Source organism: Rousettus aegyptiacus, unplaced genomic scaffold (genome assembly GCF_014176215.1).
Source record: "Rousettus aegyptiacus isolate mRouAeg1 unplaced genomic scaffold, mRouAeg1.p scaffold_m13_p_2, whole genome shotgun sequence".
NCBI classification, from domain to species: Eukaryota; Metazoa; Chordata; class Mammalia; order Chiroptera; family Pteropodidae; genus Rousettus; species Rousettus aegyptiacus.
The window spans coordinates 142,899,375-142,924,065 of NW_023416295.1; the positions used below are offsets into that span (position 1 = coordinate 142,899,375).

The 24,691-nt window shown below is 37.9% G+C and overlaps 1 protein-coding gene across 3 annotated transcripts in view; it reads right to left on the minus strand.

Annotated features, from left to right (window-relative positions):
* Nucleotides 1-22,741, minus strand: part of ARNTL2 (aryl hydrocarbon receptor nuclear translocator like 2) — a 63,345-nt gene extending 40,604 nt beyond the window's left edge. For 2 of the 3 annotated variants that reach the window (XM_016119282.2, XM_016119283.2), the window contains exons 1-2: nucleotides 22,474-22,741; nucleotides 1,373-1,523 (exon numbers count right to left, since the gene is read on the minus strand). In XM_016119282.2, the coding sequence (XP_015974768.2) occupies nucleotides 1,373-1,523; nucleotides 22,474-22,711 (389 nt within the window). In that variant the 5' untranslated portion in view covers nucleotides 22,712-22,741. Of the gene's footprint in view, nucleotides 1-1,372; nucleotides 1,524-11,020; nucleotides 11,043-22,473 lie in introns of those variants that run through there. The other variant, XM_036236772.1, reaches the window with a different exon arrangement.
* Between the last annotated feature and the right edge of the window lie 1,950 nt (nucleotides 22,742-24,691).

Here is a 24,691-nt window from a genome sequence, read left to right on the forward strand (position 1 = left end):
AAGTGGGGTGTAATAAACTACCTCAGTAACAATTGGGCAGTCTAACTAGTTGTGTAACGTTGGACAAGCTGCTTGATATTTCTGAGTCCCATCTTCATTTTCTAAAATTTCTAACATCTTTAATGTTGCCTTCTGCCAAAAAATCATTATCGGTCAGTACCTCGCATAGTTATATTTGTCCTACCAATGACCTTATTTATTCCACAACCACTAAGTTCTCAACCATGCCCCCTACATGGCATAAAATTGTTACCTCTAGTACTCATTGCTCTCACTTTGACAGCCATAATCTTATTTAGATGCTAAGAATGGACAGTGGTGCTTATGATTCTACAGGAATTGGAAAACAAAAAGGACTAATAGTCACTTCAAGCTCAAGGTAAGCGGGTACTACCAACTGATAATTTAGGATGTATAACATCAAACAGTCTAGATAGACTGTCACTTGGCCATCTGTAGTTATTTATAATCGTTTGCATTAATAGAGGAGACAGAATACAGACAACCAAAAGCAGTAATCTTTAAGTGGCTTACATATGGCTTGAAAAGTGCATTGGTACTTAAATTTGAATAACACTGATCCTGCTGTCTTGCAAATTGAAGCTAAATGATAAAGTATATTGGGAAGAACTGAATTAAATAGAGCTAGGATGCTTCATTACATCTTCTTTTTGTCCCCTACTCAGAATTTTTCCCTTCAATAGTGATGAACAACTATCAGCAACTTTCACATTTATGTGAAGTGCCACCCTAAAATGAACTGCTTTAGATTTATATTTTGCCATATTACTTTCTCCACACAAACCCTAGCTTTGGGAAAATCATAAAAGAATATCTGGAGCTGCAAGCAATTTCAAGCAACAAAAATAAACAAGGATAATACGTATTCTCAACACTGATTTATCTACTTGATTTGATAAATATGGAAAGCAAGAGTTTTTTATGATTCAACTGGCCATAGATAACCAAGGGTTGGTTATTATATGAATGATGAGTGAGAAGCAAATGAAAGTGAGAAGCAAAGTGATAATTGTTCTTTTAAGCCAAATCTGCAGGAAGATGTTCTCCACACGATTAAGCATCTCAATTAGGATGACAAATTTCACATTGTGACCATAAACATTAAGCAAATTAACCTTATGCTCCTATGTCTTCGAGACTCCAGTTGACCCTCCTGGATATCTAATAACCTTCAGACTTGGAGTGAAAAGTTCCAGGTCAGTCAATGTCAGAGGAGACAGTTAGGTGGATAAATAATTGTTCCTACCTAAATGTTATCATGTCATTTAAAATAATTAATTTAAAAAGTAATCTTTTTCTTTTTTCCCTAGAGTTAAAGATTCCATGGAGTTAGAGGAATAAATTCACTTACTGGGATGGATCTGAATCACTTCCCTTTCGTTTTCTTGGAAACTCTGTCACATGTGGGCTGAAGGATCCAACAGCTGTTGGTTTTGTCCATGGGCTCATCTGACTGGAAACCATGGGAGTGATGTACTGGTTGTCATCTAGCAACACCTCAGCTGTGAGAGATAAAGCACCAAAAATCTATTTTAAACATCAAATTTTACTTTACACATATCCATATCACACATTTTGAATGGTTTTCCATCTTGAAACTTTAAAAACATCAACTAAATAACAACATAAATTATGTACACTCAAATTAGAAATGTATTTGTTAGTCTATATTTTTTAAGTTTATTTTTCCCATCTAATTGTAAAAAAAAATGAATACTATAGAAAATATGGAAAACATAAAAAAGTTGAAAGAGGGAAAGACCAGCTTTCACCAACCAATGTTACTGTTTAAAGATATTTCCTTTTACAATTTTTTCTGTAGTTGTTATTAAGTATTTGAAATCATAGTGTATATTCTGCTTTGTCTACTTTTACTGTGATAATAACTTTACAGTGTTATTACAAATTCTTTATAAATTATTCTAATGGCTGCATAATGTAACATAATGTAGATGTGTCATAGCTACTTAACCACTCTTCTATTGTTAGATGTGTTTGTTTTTATTTTTCACCATCACAATATGTATCGTGGTACACAAAGCTTTTTATCTACTGGTTATTTCTTTTGGATAGCACTCCGGAAATGACTTAACAAGGTCAAGGAACATGAATATTTTATACCCTGAATTGATAAATATGATAGTAAAATGCTTTTTGTGTAAAGTGTGGTTTATTACACATCATAAAATAAAATCAGAATCAATAAATTAAAAAATTATCTATAGTCCAAATGTGAGCTGCCGCCTCATTAATTTACATACAACAAATTTAAGCTCATTTGTATCTTAGAGCATAGATTGAAAACATATGAGCAATAAGAGAATGCCATAAATCTACAATAATGGGAGATTTTTAACACATCTCTATCAATAACTGACAGATCGAACATTCAGAAATGATATAGATTTGATCCACACAATGAACAAGCTTGATATAATAAACATATAGAGATCAATATACCTAGCAACTTCAAAATTTAGTATTGTTTTGAGGTACCCATGAACATTTATAAAAATTGACAATATACTCAACCAAAAAGCAAGTAAATCTCAACAATTTCAAAAGAAATTGTAGCATACATAAAACATTTTCTGATTACAGTAAAATTATGTTAGACATCTATAATAAAAAGATAACCAGAAAAAACCCTAGATCTTTGGAAATTAAGAAATACACAAATAACTCATGGATAAGGAAAAATTCAAATGTAAAATTATAAAATATTTGAAACTAAATAAAAATATTATACACAAAAATGTGTGGAGACACTGAAAGCATTACTTAGAGGGAAATTTTAACCCTGTATGTTTAAAAAAAGACTGAAATTTAATGAGCTAATAATTGAAGAAATTAGAAACAGACAAGTAAGGTAAATCAAAAGAATTAGAAGACAGGAAATCATTAACACTAGAAATAAATGGAATGCAAATAAGTGCAGACCAAAAAAGCTACACATATATTCTTCCAAAGATTGGAAAGCCTATGGCAAGATTTTTTCAAGAAAAAAAGAGGGTATAAATGAATAAAGATAAGAATAAACGTGAAGTAATAATTTTAGATGCACTAGAGATCTAAAAGGTAATAAAATCTCTTAAATAACATTATTCTAAATATTTGAAAACAGTTAAAAATTTTTAGAAATTTTTTCATTAACAAAAGCTGATGCAAAAAGAAAACCCTGAATATTCCTATACTTTCTTGTACAAGCTATCCCCATATGTAGAAAGAGCAGAGAATACCTTGGCTCCCAACTCTTTTTTTATGAGGCTTATATGATTTTGATATTCAAACCTGGCAATGGCAGTACAATAATGGTAAACTATTGACCCATCTCATTCATGAACAAAGATATAGAAGTCTTAACAAAGTATTAGCAAACAAAGTTCACAAATGTATAAAAAGAATAACCCATCATGACAAAGATAGTTTTATGCCAGGAATGTAAGTGTGATTTAATATTAATAAATCAACGTAATTTCCCACATCAGATTAATGGAAAAATATGCTTATGTCAATGATAATGCCAATATCCCAAATATTAATCAAGAAATACTGAAAACACTCTTTTTGCAATCAGAAACAAGAATACCTTTTATCACTACCCCCTTTTCAATGCTATATTAGAAGACCTGTAAGTGGAGTAAGGCAAGAAAAAGAAATACAAGGTATAAAATTTAGAAAGGAAGAAAATCATTTTTTTTGCTATTGTTGGTAAATATAATTGAATACACAGAACCCCACCCCCCAATCGACAGATACATTATTAAAATTAGTGGCTGTATGTGAAATCAATATATAAAAATATCAATTGTCTATGATTCACTAGTAACAAACAGAAAATGACATTTAAATTGACACAATTTATAATAACCTCAAAAAATAGAGTACCTAAAGAATAAATCTAATAAAAATGTATAAGATTTATAAGATCTCTATGGAGAAGGTTATCAAAATTTAAAACATTTAAAAAGATCCAAATAAATAGAAAGATATGCCATGTTTATGGACTGGAGGCCTCAATATCACAAAGTTGTCAACTCTCCTAAAATAGAAGTGTAATTCCCCTCAAAATGAGTACTCTTTTTTTTTTTTTTTTTGGTAGAACTTCGCAAGTTGAATATAAAATGTATATGCAAGTACAATGGGTCATGAATAGCCAAGGAAAATGTGGGAGGACTGGCCTTTTTAGATATCAAGACATTATAAAGCTATACTAATTAAGATATTATGGTATTAGTGGATACTCAGTGGGGGAACAGATGACAGGAAAAGAAATATAGAGCCCATACATGCATATATGAATGTCTGCTGAATGTGAGGTAAAATTTCAGATTAGTGTGCAGAAACCAGCTTTTTAATAAACTGTCCTGGGACAATTGGTTTTCTCTATGGGAAAGAAGAAAACCAGACTCCCCACTTTATACCATATATGAAAACTAATTCCAGTTGGATTGAAGAGCTAAATATAAAAGGCGAAAATATTTGGTGTAGAAAGAAATTCCCAAATCCTAAAAAGTGAAAGCAATAAGCAATAAAGAATAAGACTGATCAATTCGACTTCCTTAAAATTAAGTCGATGTTGATCAAAAGACACCATAAAGAATGAAACCACAAACTGGCAAAAGGTATTTGTTACACATACAAAAAGTACAGGGCTACACCTAGATTGGATAAAAAATGCCTTTGCACCAGTAAAAAAAGACGAACAACTCAACAGAAAACTAGATAAAAAGACTTTAATAGGCACTTCAAAAAAAAAGAAATTCCAACTGTCAACACAAATGAAAAGATACCCAATCTCATTACTAAATCAAGAAAATCCAAAGTAAACTATAGTGATACATACCCATCTGGTGGCTACAACTTAAAAGTGTAAGTGAGGATGTGGAGAATTGAGGATGCACATGCTCTGCTGATGAGAATATAAATTGCTACAACTACTTGTAAAGCAGTTTTGCATTACCTAAGAAAGTCAAACACACACAAATAACACGTTTCAGCATTCCATTGCTAGGTACATGGAAAAACTCAATATATCTTAGGAGACATGTATAAGAAATGCATTAACAGTATTATAATTAAAAAACAAAAATTAAAACCTAAGAAAACTGGAAATTATTTAATTTTTATCAACAGATGTTTATTCACAGAATAGAATACTAACAGCAGTAAAAGTGAGTGAAGTAGCAATATACTTATCAACATGGATGAACCTCAAAATAATGCTGGGCAAAAAAAGTTGCAGCCAAAAACATATAGCATGTTTTTAAAAATTTACAGTTCAAAAATATGTAAAACTAATCAGTATGTTTTTTAGCAATATCTACAGAGTTTGCCACACTATACAGAAAAGCAAGATAACCTTACACTAAACACAGAATTCTGTGAGGGACACGGAATTCTAAGGAATTTATGTTCTATTTCTCAGCATGGCTGTGAGTTCACGGATAACTGTTTTGTTTTTGTTTTTAAAACTACACACATAACTTTTATAATTCTCTGTAGGTCTCATAGGTCTCACAATAAAGAAGTAGGGAGAATAATTTACCTATGATTGTTGGCCACTTAGGAAGTAAGTTTCTTTTTATGGTATCCCAAGACTTCTAGGCTTGGACTCTCTAAATGGGACCGATTTGTAATCACCAAATACCACATAAGGTTAATTACGGTTTCAGCTCCTAGACACCATTCTAATGGATTCTGAATGGCAGAACACCATGTGTCTCCACAAAAGAAAAACAAGGGGAATTTCTTATTGATAGCAAATCAACAGGAAAAAATTCACTAACCACACCGTGGTAATACTAAACCCCTCCTACCCTGCCTCTTACCTTTCCAACTCACACTCAAGCAAGGGTATTCTTTCCTCCACAGAAGTTCTAAACAAACAAAGACTTTTTGACTTTTACTTTAGGGAGCATGATCTCCATGTTTCAATTCTACTTCCATATTAATCTTTAAAATAAGAAGTGGACTATATTTAGGAAGGCAGAATAATATTCTCTTCACAAAATCAAAGTCTGAAGCTCCAGAAGTCTTTGTGTTCCCTAACGAGAGAAGGAGACTGTCCCATAACTAGCTCTGTTCCATCAAATCTGGCTATGTCAGTAGAAGCATATTCAAAACAATGGGCTTTCTATAAACAAAGAGAAAATACAGTTTAGTGGAACTAGTTAGTTCTGGATATAAGGATCTGTTCTTTGGAAATAATCCAGTGTTCAAGTAGTGAATTTTTATTTATTAGAAGGTGACTCATAATTTAGAATAAAGATTTCATTTTTTCCATTGAAATAAAATTGGTATATAACATTTTATTGGTTTTGGATGTATAGATTTCATTTTTTTACCCTTCCAGTTCACTTTACTTTCGGCCTCTGCATACACTTATTTAGAAGATGAGACCATATGTTAAAAATTGAAATTTAGCTCTGCTTTTACGTAACTCGTTTTGGAGGTGAAAAGTTCATATTTTCATATTGTCTTTCCTCACCAAACTGGTCACTTCTCAATGACGAATGTAATCCATGTTATTTCACACTCAGTAAAATGATTCAGAATCTAGATTAACAGAGATATTGTGATTGCCTTTTACAAAGGAAGTTTGTGGTTTTATTTAAAATGAGGTTAGCATTAAATCTGACTCCACTCTGGGCATTTCCCTGATGGTAATTAATCTAACAATATGTTAAAGGTCTACCATTCAGTATCAATTCCTCAAGGACAGAAATAAGTCACAGGAAATGAGAAGCTACTTGGGAGTCGCAAGCGAAGGAAACCAAGAAGTTACCTGGCTTAGGCTAATAACTACAAAGTGGTTCAAAATTTATAACTTGATATTATATTTTAAAGAGAAAATATATACACACGTGTGCACACATTCACAGAGGCACAATCATAGGATGGAAAAAATACATTTTTCATACAACTTAAAAACTTTTGTCCCCTTACCTACTGTCATTGTCAGTAGTGAGCTATATGTCAAAATTTATACAAAATTTAAATTATCCTCTGAATAACTTTTTTTTATCTGAATTACTTTTTGTTAAGAACGATTTGTTCAACAAAAATTTAAGTTACTTCCTTAAAATATGAAAGTGACCTTTGTTCATAACTTCTGAGAGGCCATGCCCAGAAAATCTTTTTAATCTTTTTAATTGAAAAAGGTAAACTTCTAACTTTGAAACAATTTCAGACTTGCAAAAATAATGCAAAGAATTTTCATATACCCTTCAATCAAATTCCCCAAATGGTAATGTCTTACTTACACAGTATAATTATCAAGACCAGGAAATTAACGCTACTCTAAGTATTATTATCTAATTTATAGACCTTATTCGGCCTTTGCCAACTGTCCTCTAATGACCTTTTGCTGGTCCAGGATACAATGTAGGATCATATGGTACATTTAGTGTCTGTTATGTGCCTTCAGTTTCCATAAAATTGTAACAGTTCCTCAGCTTTCCTTTTTCTTTTTTCTTTTTTTTTTTTTTTTTTTTTTTTTTTGAGATTTTTTAAAAGAGTGCTGGGCAGATTTGTATTGAATGTTCTCCAATTTGTTTGTTGGGTATTCCCTCATGACTAAATTCAGGTTAAGCATATTAGTCAAGAATACCCCAGAAGTGATGTGTGTCCTCAATGCTAAATGCTTTTCTTTTCTATTTTATTGCTGCTGATACTTTTTATTGCTTCCTTAAGATCCCGTTCTTCAGGATTCTAAATAGCATTCGGCTCATGGAATCAAGAGAAGAGGCAGAGGACAGATTTATGAGATACTCTATCTTTTTATCCCCAAATCATAGCATAGTGCCTGATACATAGTGCTTAGGGTTTGTTGAAAGAATGAACTACATTTAATTTTATTGCCCAGGACATTCGAAAGAGGTGTGAAATCAGAACTTCCAGATTCACCTTACCGGCCTGCTAGAAAAGGTGAAATTCCCGCAATAACGAACATGCAGTTCCCCATTGTACCTACCTCACAAACAAGTAGGCCAACTTCCTACCATTACTTCATTTTTACCATTTTTAATTCCACAGAAGAAAAAATACACTTGATTACCTTCTGGGAAAAAAGTCACCATGTGATATGAAACTTGGAGGTCTGAATTAGCTTCTCAGCAAGACAACCAGTAATTGTTTCACAGGTTTCTGCTAAAGCATACAATAGAAACCAAATACTCTTTCTTACCACTGACGCATCATTGTAAGATGCTGAGTCACATAATAAAAATAAATGAAGTACTACTTGGCACTATTTAAGAAAAACACCATCTAGAGATGGTACTATATATAAATAAAGGAAAAGCTTTTGCTCAGCAGAAACTTAAAATACTTAATTTCACGGTAGAAATAGAAAGTTTCTATTTCACGGTAGAAATAGAAATAGAAATTGGAGAACATTCTATTTCACGGTATTTATTAAGAGCCTAATCTAGATGGAGGCTATATTTTAAAAGGTTACAATTTAGTAACTGCTCTCAAGGTTATAATCTTGTATATGTTTATGCATAGGTAGCTACATAGACATAGAAACCAAATACAGAATGAAATTTTATCTAGATGGGGGTAGAAGTTCATGCTGCAAGCATACAGAGGGAAGTGCACTTAATTCTATTTTATGGGAGGAAATGACATTTAAAAGCATTTATTGGGATGAGAATTTCAGCCTACGAGAAAATCATGAACAGGAGACAAAACAAATGCACTCAGTAAAATCCTATACCATTGTTAAAAATGACATTTAGTTTTTGAATCAATGGATACTACCTGTCAGGTGTTAGAAAATGCATCTCCTGATAAAGAATCTGATTGGTAAAATTGGACTTTTTCAAAAGAACTTTTACCTTCTCATATGTACAGTATAGAATTCAAACTTTGGTTGACAACCATAAAACATCCCATGTTTTTGTCCTAAATTCTTCTTCTCCTAAACCAAACCATGTGATTCTTTCAAACCTTACCAGTATGACGGTGCCTTGTCACTACTGGTTGCTCTGAGCTGGACATACTTTGGCTAAATGTCCTGCACTGTGTGGTGTGATTGGGATACAGCACCCAGGAGTGGTCTAGTCCACAGAGAGGACAGTAGAACTTTTATTTATATACTTTTTAGGTATGATCAGTATATAATTTATAAGCCTTTATTTTATTCATTGGGCCTTTACACTGTTAATTCATTAATTTATATAATTTTAGAACTTTAATTGACATTACAGATAGTCTACTATAACTCTCTCTTTTTCTGAGACAGAAACAGACTTCCACAATGAATTAAGTTCTTTGCCTTTTATCCTACAACTAGACATTGATGGAGGAAGGACCATTGTGGAAGTCTCCTAAGTCCCAAATAGGGCTTTCCTTGAGTAAACCCAACTCTGTCTTTACTACAGGCTGTTTTAAGCCACATCTTTACCATTTCATACATCTGCTTCTCTTTTTAGACTTAAGTGTTAGCCCTTTTTTGTCGTTGCTAAGTTTAATGTTCCATATCACCCTATCAGCATCTTTTTGCATTCAGATCGTACCTAACGCCATCTGCAAAAGTGACCAACATGACATTTACATTTGCAAACAAAATGTCTGAGTGGCATGTTGAACAAAAAAGCCAAAGAGAGAAGAGCAGAGAATTTACTCACTGTGACCAAATACACTATAGGCAAATACGGTATAGGCAAAGCGAGAGCCCAAGTTAGAGTGACAGAGGAAAGCAAAAGATTGACACTAGGGAAGAGACAGGAATGGTTAGAATGGACTCGATCACTCAGCAGATAGGACAACTGAACTGGCTGGCTGGAGGAAGCAGTGAGACTGTGAACAATGCGAGGGTATCAGAGAGTCTCCGGGATTAAGTTTCTGACTATTAGGCCTCCAGGCTTAAAACAAAACTGAGGGGATCTTGTTACCTTCATGACACATCCTTCCTGTGAGTAAGGAGGGGGCATCTGTTTCCCAGGCTCATTTAATGCAAAAGAATATATATCCCAAAGTATGTGTGAGGTAAGATGAGGAGTGCTTATACTGCTCCCAGGGGCACTATGTACTACCAACGGCCTTGAAATGAGAGGGTGCCCTGGATCTCTTGCACAGTATATACTAAGGCTCTTCATATCTGGTCATGAGGGTATAGCATTCAGGGTGGAACACAAACCAATTGTATAGGTGTCAATGGGAGAGGTTGGATACAGAGAGATATGAAGTTTATGAATTTTAAACCATTGAATAAACTCAAAAACCAGTTTTCCAGTTTGCAGCGCAACCAGGTAGGAAAGAGATGGTAGGAAAAAAGCCAGTCTATCCCCCGACTGGGACAGGCGCCTGGTGAATGGAACTTGTCAGCTGTGGTCCTATAATGTCCTGCATATCATTCCATCAGTACGTATTCTTCAAGCTACTGTAAAGCAGACAATGTTACAGGGGCTGGGAATATGATGATGGCCAAAGAGGCTTCTCCCTCGTGAAACTTAAAATCTATCAGATCCTCCTGTGTATCCTGGACTTCTACCAGGTATTAAGTAAAGGCTTGAGTGAAGCTGATAGTACAGTAAACTGGAAGGGAAGGACAAAATTATTGGGAAATGGTATCATTTACACACACATCAATGAATAAAATCTAGTACATAATCTTGAAGTGTTGAGGTACATGGCCCACTCACTTGCCTGTGTGACAGTCAATGTCCAAGATGATATTTCTATAGTTATTAACAGTTCCTAAGTTCGTTCATTTGTTCACACACTGTTTCTCATCTGATGGAGTGGGGAAGGGGAAGATTTTCTTGGATAATTTTTATTTATTATTTGATTCAACTACAATTAAGTATTGCCTTTTTAAGTATCTGGTTTGATCTGGAAAAAAAAAACTACTTTTCCTCTTAAAGATAAAAAACATCCTACAAAATATTTGGAGAAAATCCTAAACCAATATCTGGTTTTATTAATTTGTAATAAAAGATTAAGAGGAAGGAAAAGAAACAAAAGAAATCACCTTGTCCAATTCACTCACCTTACAGCTGAGGAAACTGAGGCTCAGAGTTTGAAATAATATGCCCAGCTGTGTGTTGCACTGCAGTTTAAATAGAGGAAAAAGAGAAATTAAATATAACTGCGTCTTCAGAGCAACAGTTCTCGTGCATGTCCACTCTCAATCACTACAGAAATTCACAAGGAACAAAACAAACTTAGAATGAATTTCGACGTACTGAGAAGGCAATATTCCCTTCCACCAGCTTTTAGCAAGCATGGAGGAGGGACACATAGATAAAGGAGTTATAGTACTGCACTGATTGATACACTGAGGAAAGCTATAAACGGTAAGACATTTTTCCAAACTTAGAGAGTTAAGGAGGTATTTTAAGCCTCCATTATAGCCTTGAAGGAAGAATGAAGATGATGAGAAGAGCTTTTAGGCAGGAATACCACTTAGGAAGCCAACCGCTACAGTGAACCAGGATGATCAGGAGAGTGACAAAAATGGGGGTTAAGTCGCTATTATGGATGAGACTACAGCCACTGTTACCCACTCCCGACTACCACCACCATCACAAATAAATTAATCTTTTACTGAACCCTTACACGCCCAGCACTATACCCTTTACATACTTTATTTTATACAATCCTCACAACAGTCCTCAGTGATGCTTTGGCACGTGGAGACACAGGCTCAGAGAAACGAAGTAACTTGCTGTGATGGTTTTTTGCTGTGACTAGGCTACAGTCCTCAGTTACTCAAACACTCATCTAAGTGTTGCTGTGAAGGTATTTTGTAGATGTGATTAAAGTCCATAATCAGTTTACCTTACTCTCCCTAAAAGGGAGATTATCCCAGATAATGACCTGAAGTGTTGAGGTCCCTGACCCACACACTTGCCTGTGTGATGTTCGATGTCAAAGATGGTATTCCTATAGACTATAACAGTTCCTAGACAGTCTGGGTGGGCCTGATTTAATCAGTCGAGAGGCATTAACAACAGAGTGGAGGCTTCCCCAAAGAAGGAATTCTGCCAACAACAGCCACTTCAGCCCACACCCGAAAGTGCCAGCCTGCCCTACAGATTCCACTCTTGCCCAGCCTGCCCCCGCTCTTGGATAAGCCAATTTCTTGCAATAAATCTCTTAATTTATAATAAATCTCCTACTGGTTCTGCTCTTCTGGTGAACCCTGGCTAATACACATGCCAAAGATCACACAAGTTTTAGGTGAAAGGGCTCAAATCCTCTCGAAGCCAAAAGCAGGCCAGTATTCCAAACTCCCTCCCTACAGAAGTTCAACTGTAAACATCAGCACTTCGCAGAAATGGCACCACGTCCAAACGTCTAGCAGGCACCGAAGGAAAGGTTAAAGGCATAAGAGCTCTGGAGGCCAGTCTGCCTGGGCTCAAACCCTGGTCCTGCTACTTACTCTGCAACCTTTCCCTTGGGCAACATACTTAAATTCTGTGTCTCGATTTCCTCATCTGATATGTGCAATAATAATAGTAACTACCTGACAGAGCTGCTGAGGATTCAATGAATTATACCACGTAAAGCATTTTAACACCTAGCACACGGTAAATACTCGGTAAAGGTTAAGGATTATAAATTATTTTGCAGTACCAAAGGGTGAGAATGATACATGCTAAGCTTTTGAAATGGGGCAATGGGGAAGTAGAAACACCCATGATGACTATTAGGAAACTGGATCATGGGAAAGCAGTCGGTGGTGATACCGACTGTAACCGGAGTGATGGAAGCACTGAAGAATGCTTCCCTGACTATTCTAGACAAGGACAACATTTCACAGGCATTACAACCTAATCCAGGGATGGGCAGAAGCAAGAAACAGCAGTTCATCAAAATTTCAGTTAAACATCGACACAGAAAAGCCCCTAAATTATTCTAGGCCTGATTGATCCTCATGCATAAAAAGAATACAGAGCTTAGCATTTTCAACATCAGCAGGTTTTTCCAAAAGGCACAAAAATGCTTTCAGATTTGGATGGTCTACACCCACATCGCTGTTACAAATGTGAAAATACAATTCTTGCAAGTTATAAGGAAATGGAAGACATGATGTTGACTAATATTATGATTAACATTAGTCAGGCATGACTAGATATGCTGAATTCAACCCAGAACCTATAAAAGATATCTAAGGTATCAACGGAATGAGATACCTTCAGCTTAACTTCGAGAAAAAAAATTCGTCAGTGTTCACAAAAATGTTGGGTATCTATCTTTTCACTGAATAGTGATTAGAAAGAATAAAGACCCTTTAAAAGGTGAGACAGGGAGCGTTGACACTGCACTAGACTGAAACAACATGAGTTTTAAAATAAAACCTAAGGTGACATTTACGACTTTCATACTATCTAGGCATAACATGCCATAGTTACAATAGTGATCGGAATCTAAAGCTGCGTTCAGGCTCTTCCTAAATAGCTAATGAAATTTATTTTTAACTCTCTTATACACAATGCAATATATACATATGTGTGTGTGTGAATATATATGTGTGTGTATGTGTGTGCATATATATATATATGTGTGTATATATATATATGCCTTACTGTTAAATTGTATACCTGAAACTTACTGGATTTTGTTAACCAATGTCACATAATAAAAATTAATTTAAAAATAAATCTCTTGATAAGTGTCCTAGAGGCCTTCCAAAATTTGAGGTATGAATTTGAATGTCCTCTAAAATCAGGCTTCTTTGCTTATGACCACAAGTCCCAGAGGTAGCTATTATTGTCAAAATGAATAAATAAGCCGAAAGTGTTAGTCGAACTCATTAAAAACTAAAGAAAAGGAGAACTATCCTAAAGAAGCCACTAACACAGGATGCATGGAAAATTGGGTTTGGCCTCTCTTTTCTAGGTTGTTGCCAGGGTGACTCACTGTAGAAGAGATGACCCAGCTAGAATGCAATAGTGTTTGTCTCCATGGTAGTGTAAGCACAGCCTACCTCTGGGTACCACATAACTCAGAGAGGAAATCTAATTCTTCAATTATGGAGCTGATAAGAGAAATGAATGCAGAGCTAGAGATCACATTCGATATTCCAAACAAACTTTTCTCTAGATCTTTGACAAAACAATTATTTATTATTTATCTTTATAATCTTTTACTCGTCCAAACATCCACTGATATCTACTCTGTACAGTGTTCAATTTCAATTCTGTCTGTTGTATACTGATCTTTCAAAGTCTATTTCTGTAAAATACCCATGGCTGTGTATATAGGCTCAACAACAATCTAGGGTCCTTATATTCTCCTCCTGAGAAAATAAAGATGACGAGGTATTTTGATGTACATAGAGCTTCTGCTTTTAGGTAACTTCTACGCCAGCGATCCTCTGCACAGTATCTGAACTGAAATAAGAATGTGTGATGTTATCACACACAGGTGTTTCTATTAGTGCTCTTTTCACATTAGGGCACTGGATTTTTTTTGGTTTATAAACCTTCACTAAGTTTTTGTCTTAGAGGTCAAGGCCGAGGGTATGTTTCAGCAGTTGCATGGAGCTGCATTGGAGGGGCGGGGGGTGATTCTGAGGGCATACTTGGAACATATGTCTCTATCAAGAGTACATCAGTGATGGGGACAGTGGAACAATACAGGTCATTATGTTAAACATACACTGGAAGTCTGGATACTTGCTTCTGAACAGGCTATAATGGGAATAAGTGAAATTGTACTTGTGATGCTTATCAGGACAAAGAATACGAAATGGATTTAAGGATATAAGAAGCTACTTTTTTCACGGAAGAAAAGAAGAGAGAAAGAAGTGGCCCAGAAGGACTTGGAGTGAACGCTTAGATTAATAGCCAATCACCTGGCAGGAACCAGGACCTCTTCTATTTTTCTTTCTAATCGGAAACATGCCACAATAAGCCTTTTCAAAACCTCTATTGCTGACCATGGACCAAAAAGATGCAAGTACCTTTCCTTTTAGAGAGCAGGCAAATCCCCCGCCTGTAACTCAGGCTTCTGGGACAACTGTCCTGCCACATCACAAACATGGGAGGGGAGGCCTCCCAAACAACAGCAATGCAACTTGAAGGATCAATTCTTCCTTTTCCACTTGACCTAGCCAGAGCCAAAAAGAATACTAACATCAGTTCTTTAGGCACGTCACTGATGATTTTCCATTTCCATGCCTAATGTCTGCACTGAATAAAACCTTTCTTTGCTGCCTCCCTAAAAATTATCTATCCATCAATGTGAACATTGGCATTTTCTCTGAAAGCCTTCTGTGAGTCCCTCCCTCATGAACTAGATATAATTTCTCCCAACTTTGGGTGGGGAAGCTCCTAACAGTTAACTCCTAGCAGTTAAGCTATATATTTTACTAGGCTCTATCTTGTATCACAAATACTTTGGCTGCTTTTCACCTAGCCTGATACATTTTGAAAGTTCTTTAACCCTTTTCTTGCTTTATCCATTTCTCCATCTCTGTTCACCTAGTACAGTAGTGGATACTTGATGAATGAACCAGCCCTGTTCACACCTCAAACCAGCCATCATTCATTTAAAATCAACAAACCTTTATTAGGCACTTAATAGGTACAAGGAGTTGGAAATTGTAAAGATAAGTAAGAACCAACTTTGCTCTCCTAGGAAAGTGCAACCCAAGGGTGGAGCTAAGAAACCTACCTGAATAACTTGTGGGAAGCAGGCACAGGTGTTAATATAATTAGTACCCATAAAACACTACAGTGTGACCACTTTTATTGAACACAGTATTAGAAATCCTAACCACAGCTATCGGACTAGAGAAGGAAATAAAAGGCAACAATTTGAAAAGGAAAGAAGTAAAACTGTCATTATTTGCAGATGACATGATACTATATAGAGAGAACCCTAAAGGTTCTGCCAAAAAACTGTTAGAACTGATAAATGAATTCAGTAAAGTAGCAGCATACGAATTTAATACTCAGAAATTAGTTACATTTTTATATACTAATAATGAACTATCAGAAAGAGAAATTAAGAAAACAATCTCATTTACAATTGCATAAAAATAAATAAATACCTAGAAATAAATTTAACCAAGGAGGTAAAAGATCTGTACTCAAAAAATTATATCATTGAAGAAATAAATTAGAGAAGATACAAATAAATGGAAGGATATACTGTGTTCATGGATAGGAAAAATTAGCATTAAAATATCCATACTACCCAAAGCAATCTATAGATTCAATGCGATCTCTACCTAAATAGTATGAAACCATAAAAGATCCCAAATAGCCACAGCAATATTGAGAAAGAACAAAGTTGGAGGTATCACATTACCTGATATCAAACTATACTGCAAGGCTATAGTAATCAAAACAGCATGACACTAGCATGAAAACAGACACATAGAGCAATGGAACAGAATAGAGAGCCTAGAAATAAATCCATGCCTATAATGGTCATCTAACCTACGACAAAAGAGGCAAGAATATACTATGGGGTAAAGATGGTCTACACAGTATTTGATGTTGGGAAGATTGGATACATGCAAAAAAAAAAAAAAATGAAACTGTACCACCTTCTTACACCATATACAAGAATAAACTCAAAATGAGTTAGAGACTTAAATGTAAGACCCAAAACTATAAAACTCCTAGAAGAAAACATAGGCAATGAACTATCTGACATTGCTCTCAGTCATATTTTTTTAATGATATATCTCCTTGAGCAAGGGAAACAAAAGAAAAAAGAAATAAACAAATGGGACTACAGCAAACTAAAAGTTTTTGCACAGCAAAGGAAACCATCAACAAAATGAAAGGACTACCTACTGAATGGAAGAAGATATCTGCCAATGATACATCCCATAAAGGGTTAATATCCAAAATTTATAAAGAACTTACACAACTCAACACCAAAACAACAAACAATCCAATTAAAAAATGGACAGAGGACCCGTATAGGCATTTCTCCAACGGGACATACATATGGCCAACAGACACATAAAAAGGTGCTCATCATCACTAATAGTCAGGGAAATGCAAATCAAAACCACAATGAGATATCGCTTCACACCTGTCAGAATGGCTATCATCAATAAATCAACAAGTGTTGGCGAGGATGTGGAGAAAAGGGTACCCTGTATACTGTTGATGGGAGCGCAAATTGGTGCAGCTACTAAGGAAAACAGTTTGGAGGTTCCTCAAAAAATTAAAAATCAAACTACCTTATAACCCAGCAATTCCACTTCTGGGTATTCATCCAAAGAAATCCAAAACACTAATTTGAAAAGATCTCTGCACCCCTATGTTTACTGCAGCGCTATTCACAATAGCCAAGATATGGAAGAAACCTAAGTGCCTATCAATAGACGATTGAATAAAGAGGAGGTGGTACGTACATACAATGGTATATTACTTGGCCATAAAAAAAATGAAATCTTACCATTTGCAACAACATGGGTGGATCTGGAGGGTATTATGCTAAGTAAATAAGTTAGAGAAAGACAAATATTATATGATCTCACTTATATGTGTAATCTAAAGAACAAAATAAACAAAACAAATAAATGAACAAAACAGACTCATAGATACAGAGAACTGATGATTGCCAGATGGGAGGGGGTTTGGGGGAGTAGGGTGAAAGAGGTGGAGGGATTAAGAAGTCCAAATTGGTAGTTACAAAACAGTCACAGGAATGTGAAGTACGGCATAAGGAATACAGTCAATAATGTTATAATAATTATGTATGGTGCCAAGTAGGTACTAGACTAATTGGGGGATCACTTTGGAAATTATATAAATGCCTAATCACTATGCTGTACACCTGAAACTAATACAAAATAATATTGAATATCAACTCTGATTGAAAAATTAAAATTAAAAAAATCAGTGTGAAAAAAAGGAGGGGAGAAATCATTTCCATGGACAGGGGTGGGGTGTTCTGAGAAGCTCTTGTAGAAGGAGAAAAATCATTTGTTGAAGATCAGATTTCACTCAACCTCATTTGATTCCCACATAAACCTCCAAGTTAGGTATTTTCACCCCCATTTTATAGATAAGGAAACTGGGGCTCAGAGAAGTTAAATAATTTGCCAAAGGTCACATAGATAGCAAATAATCAAACTCAATCACACTCCCAGGGCCTGGTTCCAAAGCTCAGGCTTATACTCCTACACCAGACCTCTTCTTCTTCCTCCTCCACAGCCAGATCAAAACAGAGTGATATCTGCGCTTAGCCTTCTGGACAACAATGGGTTTCTACAGGCACATCTAGAGGGAGGGCAGGGGCATTCCAGGAGTAGCCAGCCGCCTGAAGAGAGGAAAAGTTAAACCATACAGGGATAGGCAGATTCCCTCACATTACTTAGTACAGAATATAAAAGTGGAGATGTTTTGAAAGACGAAGTCAATAAATAATTCTCCACTTTCACTGTGATGTGCTCGGAACATATGGTAAAGAACATCTCTTGCCTGCTTAAAAAAATAAATGAAATAGTGTAAGGCATTTTGAATGTATTTGAAATTACTGCTTTATGACAATAACCTTGACCCTCAATTTTAAATACCTAATAATGCAAACTATGCTGAGTAGAAGACTGATTCTCTCTACATTTCCTTTTCCCGACTTCTTTGTTTTTATCTCTCTGTAAAAATGTTATCTGGAGATTTAAACCATAAAATTAAAGGCTAAAGAAATGAAATCCCAATAACTTACTTACATAAATGACAAATGTCCTACACGCTGACACAAGTATTTTCAAAGGAGAATTTTAATATTATATAACTAGACTGATTTAAATATTTTAAGAAGTTTAAAAATATTTTAAGTGTAAAAACTGGGGCTGGGATAAATGAGATATTATAGCCTAAAGTGATATAATATACATAGTAATGTGTCAGGGACCATTAAATGTGACTTCACCCAAGTAAGGGGGGCGGTGCACAGCTAAGTGCTTCACAAATTATCAGTAAATATCCAGAAGTACTACTCACTACTACAGAAAACATCTTTTATCTGTGGTCACAGATGTACTAAGAGCTTAAATTGTAGGTTCTTCTGATTTCTCACAGCCTCCTGCCCCTGGGAAGAAGGCGCTGGGCAAGGCAAGGGGTACAGGAAGGCTAGAAAGCCTGGGACTTTTAGTTAGTGGACTTGAAAAAACCAGGACAGTAAATCATTGCCTCCCAGAGTAGACAGATGTCTCAGGTCCATTTGTCTCTTGCAGGGCAACTGGTTCACTGAGTCTCTGATAATGCTGATGACAATGCAGATGTTGTCTAATGACCCAGATCCCACCTGAGTAAGTCAGTCGTCACAGCGGAGAACTGGAGGTCTTCAACTAAATAGGACGACTAAAATGAGGGCTGCCAGACTGAAATGTTATTACCTGATTTATGACTTCCTGAACATTACGTAAGGGGAAAGATTTTGAAAGGATGCTGTAATCAACATTCACAGCACAGAAAGAGAGCATGCTTTTTAGAACCTGGGAGTCTTTCCACAAGCAAAAAACAAAGTGAAATCATTGCACTTACTGTACTGATATTTTGGCTTTCCCGATACATTTTAAACATTCAATTTTTCTTTCTTGAGGTCAACTTTGATGGGGTGGCAATCCCTCCCTTCTCACCTCCATCCCTCCTCACCCTTCTTCCCCTTCTCTCCCTTTTCCCCAAGGGCTTCTTTTCTTCTATTCGTTTTCTGTCCGTCTCCCTCACCTCTTCCCCCTCCACTCTCCCTTGGCTCTTCATCCCTTTCTTCCCATCTCCTTCCCTTGATCTCTCCTCCCCTCTGTACTCCACCCCTCTTCTCCTCCACCCACTACCTCTCCTCCACCCCCCGACTCCTCTCTTTTCCTCTCTTCCTGGTGAAATATGTGAAAAGCAATTTTAGTCCATCTTGGTTTATCTTGAGTAATGAAATCTAGGTTGAAACTTTGCCTAAGGATCTAGGCCAGGAACAGCAGTTCGTGCAAAGCTGACTGGGACATGACTTTTGATTTCTGAGTCACATAAATAAACTTAAGCCACTATCACTGCAGAACTACACCTCAAAAGAGTTGGGTCTGATAACATCACAGCTGAGAACATGGGGTGATAAGAAAAGGGAAGGAGAGCAAGGTGCTCCACAGATGCTTCAATCAAGACCATCTCTAGCAGTCAGTCTGGGAAATGTGTTGATACCCTCAACATTGCATTATCATGAACTCCAAAGATTCTGGAATCATTCACCAGAAGGATGCCAGGTCACTTAGCTGCTTGCTTAATTTTGGTGTTTACCACTGCCTGTCAAAAGAATTAAGTGAGCAGGCAATTATGTAAGGCACCAGTTGATTTTTGGTGGTCATCTTCAAAGCCAGCAGTATAACCAAAGTATGGGGGAATTTTCCTCTCCACCACCAGTTTTAGATTTTTATTTTATTACGAGGGCCTTAAAATATCAAACTGCCTAGGAAAAAGGAATCTGCAGGGATTTTATGTAAGGAAAACGTGGCCCTGGATTCTGACACAGAGACCCGTTTTGTTTTGTTCTTCCTTTCAGGGATGGGGGAACTTGTAAGGATATTTTTTTCACCTTCTTTAAACAAAGGGTGTCTGGAAATGAGCACATTGCTCATTAGCACCATCCAGTGAGAGAGCCTGGGCAGTAGCCACAGATTTTAACTAGATGTGACACTTTCTAACTGTTTAACTGTGGGCTGGTCTCAGTTTTCTCATTTTATCTGTGAAATGGAAGTAATGCCACCTACATCACAGAGCTGCTATGAGACTAAGGAAGGTATCCTTTATGAAAAGCCTGGTAATAATAGGACCTCAATAAATGCTGGCCCTCCCAGCCCCCATTGAAACTTGCTACTCTCACCAAAAAAGGATTAATTTTGATCACTCCCTCGTTCATACTTGTTCAGATAAATAACTACGACTACTTGTCCAAAAACTTGTTCTAAGTCCATAAGACTTTTGGTTGTGGTGAAAGCTGCTTTTTAATTAGTAGGTGCATTTTCACATTTCTTTCTTTCTTTTTTCTTTCTTTCTTGTATTGTAAAGTCCAAGTATTTTTAAATTTGGCTAACTTTAACTTGTGTGGGACAACATTTTCTTAGTAGTCTAGGTAAGAATCATTAATTTCGCAAAGCAAATTGGAGTTATAAATACATATATTAAGCTAACTATATTAAGCTGTTTATGGAGCACTTAGTACTTCCAAGTACTCAGCTAAGAATTTTGTATGTATTTAAATGCTTTTATATCTCATTTAATCCTAACAATCTTAAAAGGCGTACTATAATTATCCCCATTTTGCAGTTGAAGAAACTAAGAGTAAACAACCCGGTGACATAGTGGAGCGCAGAGCTCAGTCACAGCCTGTAGCTGAGAGGGTGGCCCAGCTTAACACTGTACATACTGCATTCTCTTTTCAAATCAGTGCTTGCTCAAATCTTATCATCCAGAAAGACTTCGAATATTCAAATGACAGAATTCTGGCACTCTCCCCGTAATCCAAATTCCCACGACTGGATTAGATTTTCAAAAGCATCTCTTCTCATTGCTGTATTTCAAATAATCGGGTCATCGCCATATTCCAAAAGGAAAGTGAAGACTTAATTAACTGCGTCCCTCAACTTCTCTCTGCTAGTGTTCCTTTAGTTATTTCTGTGTTTTGTCTGCCTCCCGTTTGTCTTAAGCATCCCATAATTGTTAGGAGTCCCACGGAGGAGACTGAACAATGTTGCCAGTGAATATTAGAACGAGGAAAAAAGCGCCGCTTCCAACTCAAGTCACAAAAACTCCACGGAAGTATAAAACAAACGAATTCCATTGATGGCTTTCCCAAAGCTGTAATGGTAAAAGACAAGAGCTGCCTCTCGCTTACGCAGGGCTGTCGTTTTCGAGTGTGAGAAATGTGAACCTGCTTCCACGCGCTCACCTGCCCACCTGCCCGCCCCAAGGCGGGGCAGTTTTTGAAGCGGGGAATGGAAGTATTTCCAGTTCAGAGTGGATGCGCTCGCAGAACCTTAGCTCCTTCGATGACTAATGACAACTGGCTTATACAAAAGATGAAATCTAACAAGTCCTCGCGGCAATCCCTGCAGACGGCGAGGTGGGCTCTTAATGGTCGGTGGAGGGCAGTTGCTCGCCATCACAGGGTGGATGGATGGTCCCTCGCCAGCTCACCTTTCCCAAAACGGCCAGCCCGGGACGACAAAAAAACGAACAAACAAACAAACAAAACACCCGGCTACGGGCAGAGTGAAAGCCGGCGGCGACTGCGGGTGTCGCTCCCCATTTCCCTCTCCCTGGGAGGACTCGCGGGCAGCTGAGCCGCACCTGTGCCCCAAGGGACGACCTTCGCTCTGGAGCCAAACCGAGACGATGCCGAGCCGGAGAGGAGCCCCCAGCAAAGTGTGCCACCTGGCGATCCTGCGCCTCGCGCTCGCCCTGCAGCCGGGCCAGGGGCGCCCACCGCGCGTTCTGCGCCGCGCCCCCACCTGAGGACGCCCGCCCGCAGCCTCACCTCTCACCGCAGCCTCCTCTTCCGCCGCCATCGCGGGAGCCACCAGGCCGGCTCCGCAGTCCCAGGTCTGGCAGCATGGAAAGGCGTGAGCCCGCCCGGCGCCGGCCCAGGTGGCGACCCCGGAGTGGGAGCGCGGGCACCCGCGGGGCTCGACCCGGTGTCGCGGCGGTGGCCACTGCTGCCGCGAGGCGCGCAGCCAGCGCCAACCCGTGGCCCGCGGGCTGGGGCTACAGAGCATGCGGACTGGGGCTCGTCCGCCGGTCTGGGCGCCGCGGGGCTCGGGCTGGAGAGAGACCCGACCTGGGCGGAGTCACAGTGGGCACAGCCCCGCCCACCCAGCGGCTGGAGGCAAAGTGCGGAAAGGCTGGCGAGGTAGCACTTTGAACCTTTCTGGAACCGGCCTATTTAAAACAGGTTTCCACGATCACTTTAAGATCAGATGCCTGAGTGTTCCGAAGGTTGGAGTTGTTTCCCTTGGGGGAAAAGGTAAAAGATAAATGGAGATCATAGAATGGGGGTGCGGGGAGATAGTGGAGCGGGGGTGAGGAAGCTTTCCCCTTCTCTGTTCTGCCAACGGAAGAAGGGCTTAGCTGCAGAGACTGAGGCTGTGGTAACAGAGAGGGATCACGGAGGAAATTCTTTGAGATCCTGCGACGATTTGGTAAATCCGGGAGCAGGATCTTTTGGGGATCCCTTAACAGACAGCCCTCCACCCTATGCGGAATACGTTGGTTCGCTGTTTGCCCACTGGACCCTAGACAGGTTCCTTGGTTACAGTTTATCTAGGAAAAGAAGAACAAACGCTAAACCTGTGCTTCAACCAGCCTAAATCTATTAATTATCCTACCAGGACTCTTCATTCTAGAGTCTTAACTAGCGGCTTTCGTGTCCCAAGGGCTTTTTAGGGCCCACCCTAGGCAAGGGGATTGGAAGCGTGCTCCCAGGCAGAAGTAGGCATGACGGGACTCATGCAGTCTTAAGTGGGGACTGGCACTTTATGCTGCTGGAGGTAGAAGGAGGTGCTAGTAAGAACTGTGTTGCCCTCAGTAAAACACACCAACATATCCTAATCAAAACCATTCTTGAAACATCTCCATTCTAGCTTTGACTTGCAACATTACCCAAAAATCTACCAACTCCAACTTCTGCTGGGAGCTCAGGAGAAAAACAAAATTTCAGAGTGCCTGGCAGACAGTCTTAAAATCTGGCGTAGTGTTCCCTGCAGGTATTCAAATCTTGGCTTTCCAGACTAGTGTACACTGTTTTGAGATGGTTTTTCCAAGTGGGGTGGGGTGAGGGGCTACTCTTAGACCTGAGCATATGTTAAATCCTCCTTTAATATTGAGGCAGAATTGCTAGGACCCCAGTTAAAATGTACAGTACAGACTATATATATTGTTTTGCTTACAAAGCATTTTCCCATTCTCATTTCTGCGAGCCTCACAAGCACTTTTTGTGAGGTGGTTGAACACCTATCATTCTTGCATTATCGGCAGCAAACAGGGGGTTCAGAAATGGTGGGTATATTGGCCAGGATCACTCAGTAGATGGTAGAAGCCAGAGAGGAAAAGTCAGATCTCCATTTTAGAAGTTCATATGGTGGTGCCCAATAAGCTTGCCCATGAATCACTGCAGTGCTCATTTCATAGAAGTGCTGATTCACTTCCATCAAAAGCAGGAAAGCCAGAGAGAAGGAATCCAGAACACCAAGAGATTCAAAGGAGCAAGTCACTCTCATAGCGTTCCCTTTATTGTTGAAGTTGAAAGCCTGCTTGCTACTTTGTCTTTATGCTCTGGAGCTTTTCTAAGACATGATTTAAAAAAATAAAAAAAGTATTTCTATTATACCTATAGGATAAAACAGAGATAAAGAGTCACTCAATATCTGGACAGATGGATCTCTCATTTCCAATCAGTGTGGTTTTTCTCATATTTTTAACTTGGGTAAAATGTGACAGAAGTGATTTGAAACATAAGGAGAATGCATTGTATAGTTCCTTCTGGTCAATGTGGTTTCCTTGTCAAAAGCCCAGGACTGCTTTGCTCTTCAAACACCATCGCCAATCTTAGAGTGAACTTAGTTCCTTCATTCATTTTGCTTCACTGTCAAGTACTCAGGCAACAACAGTACTGGAATTAGGAACCACTGCCTCTGCCTCACAAACTGTAACTTCCTGCACTTGTCAACCTCCTGCTGGGATTACACCAATATAATTTA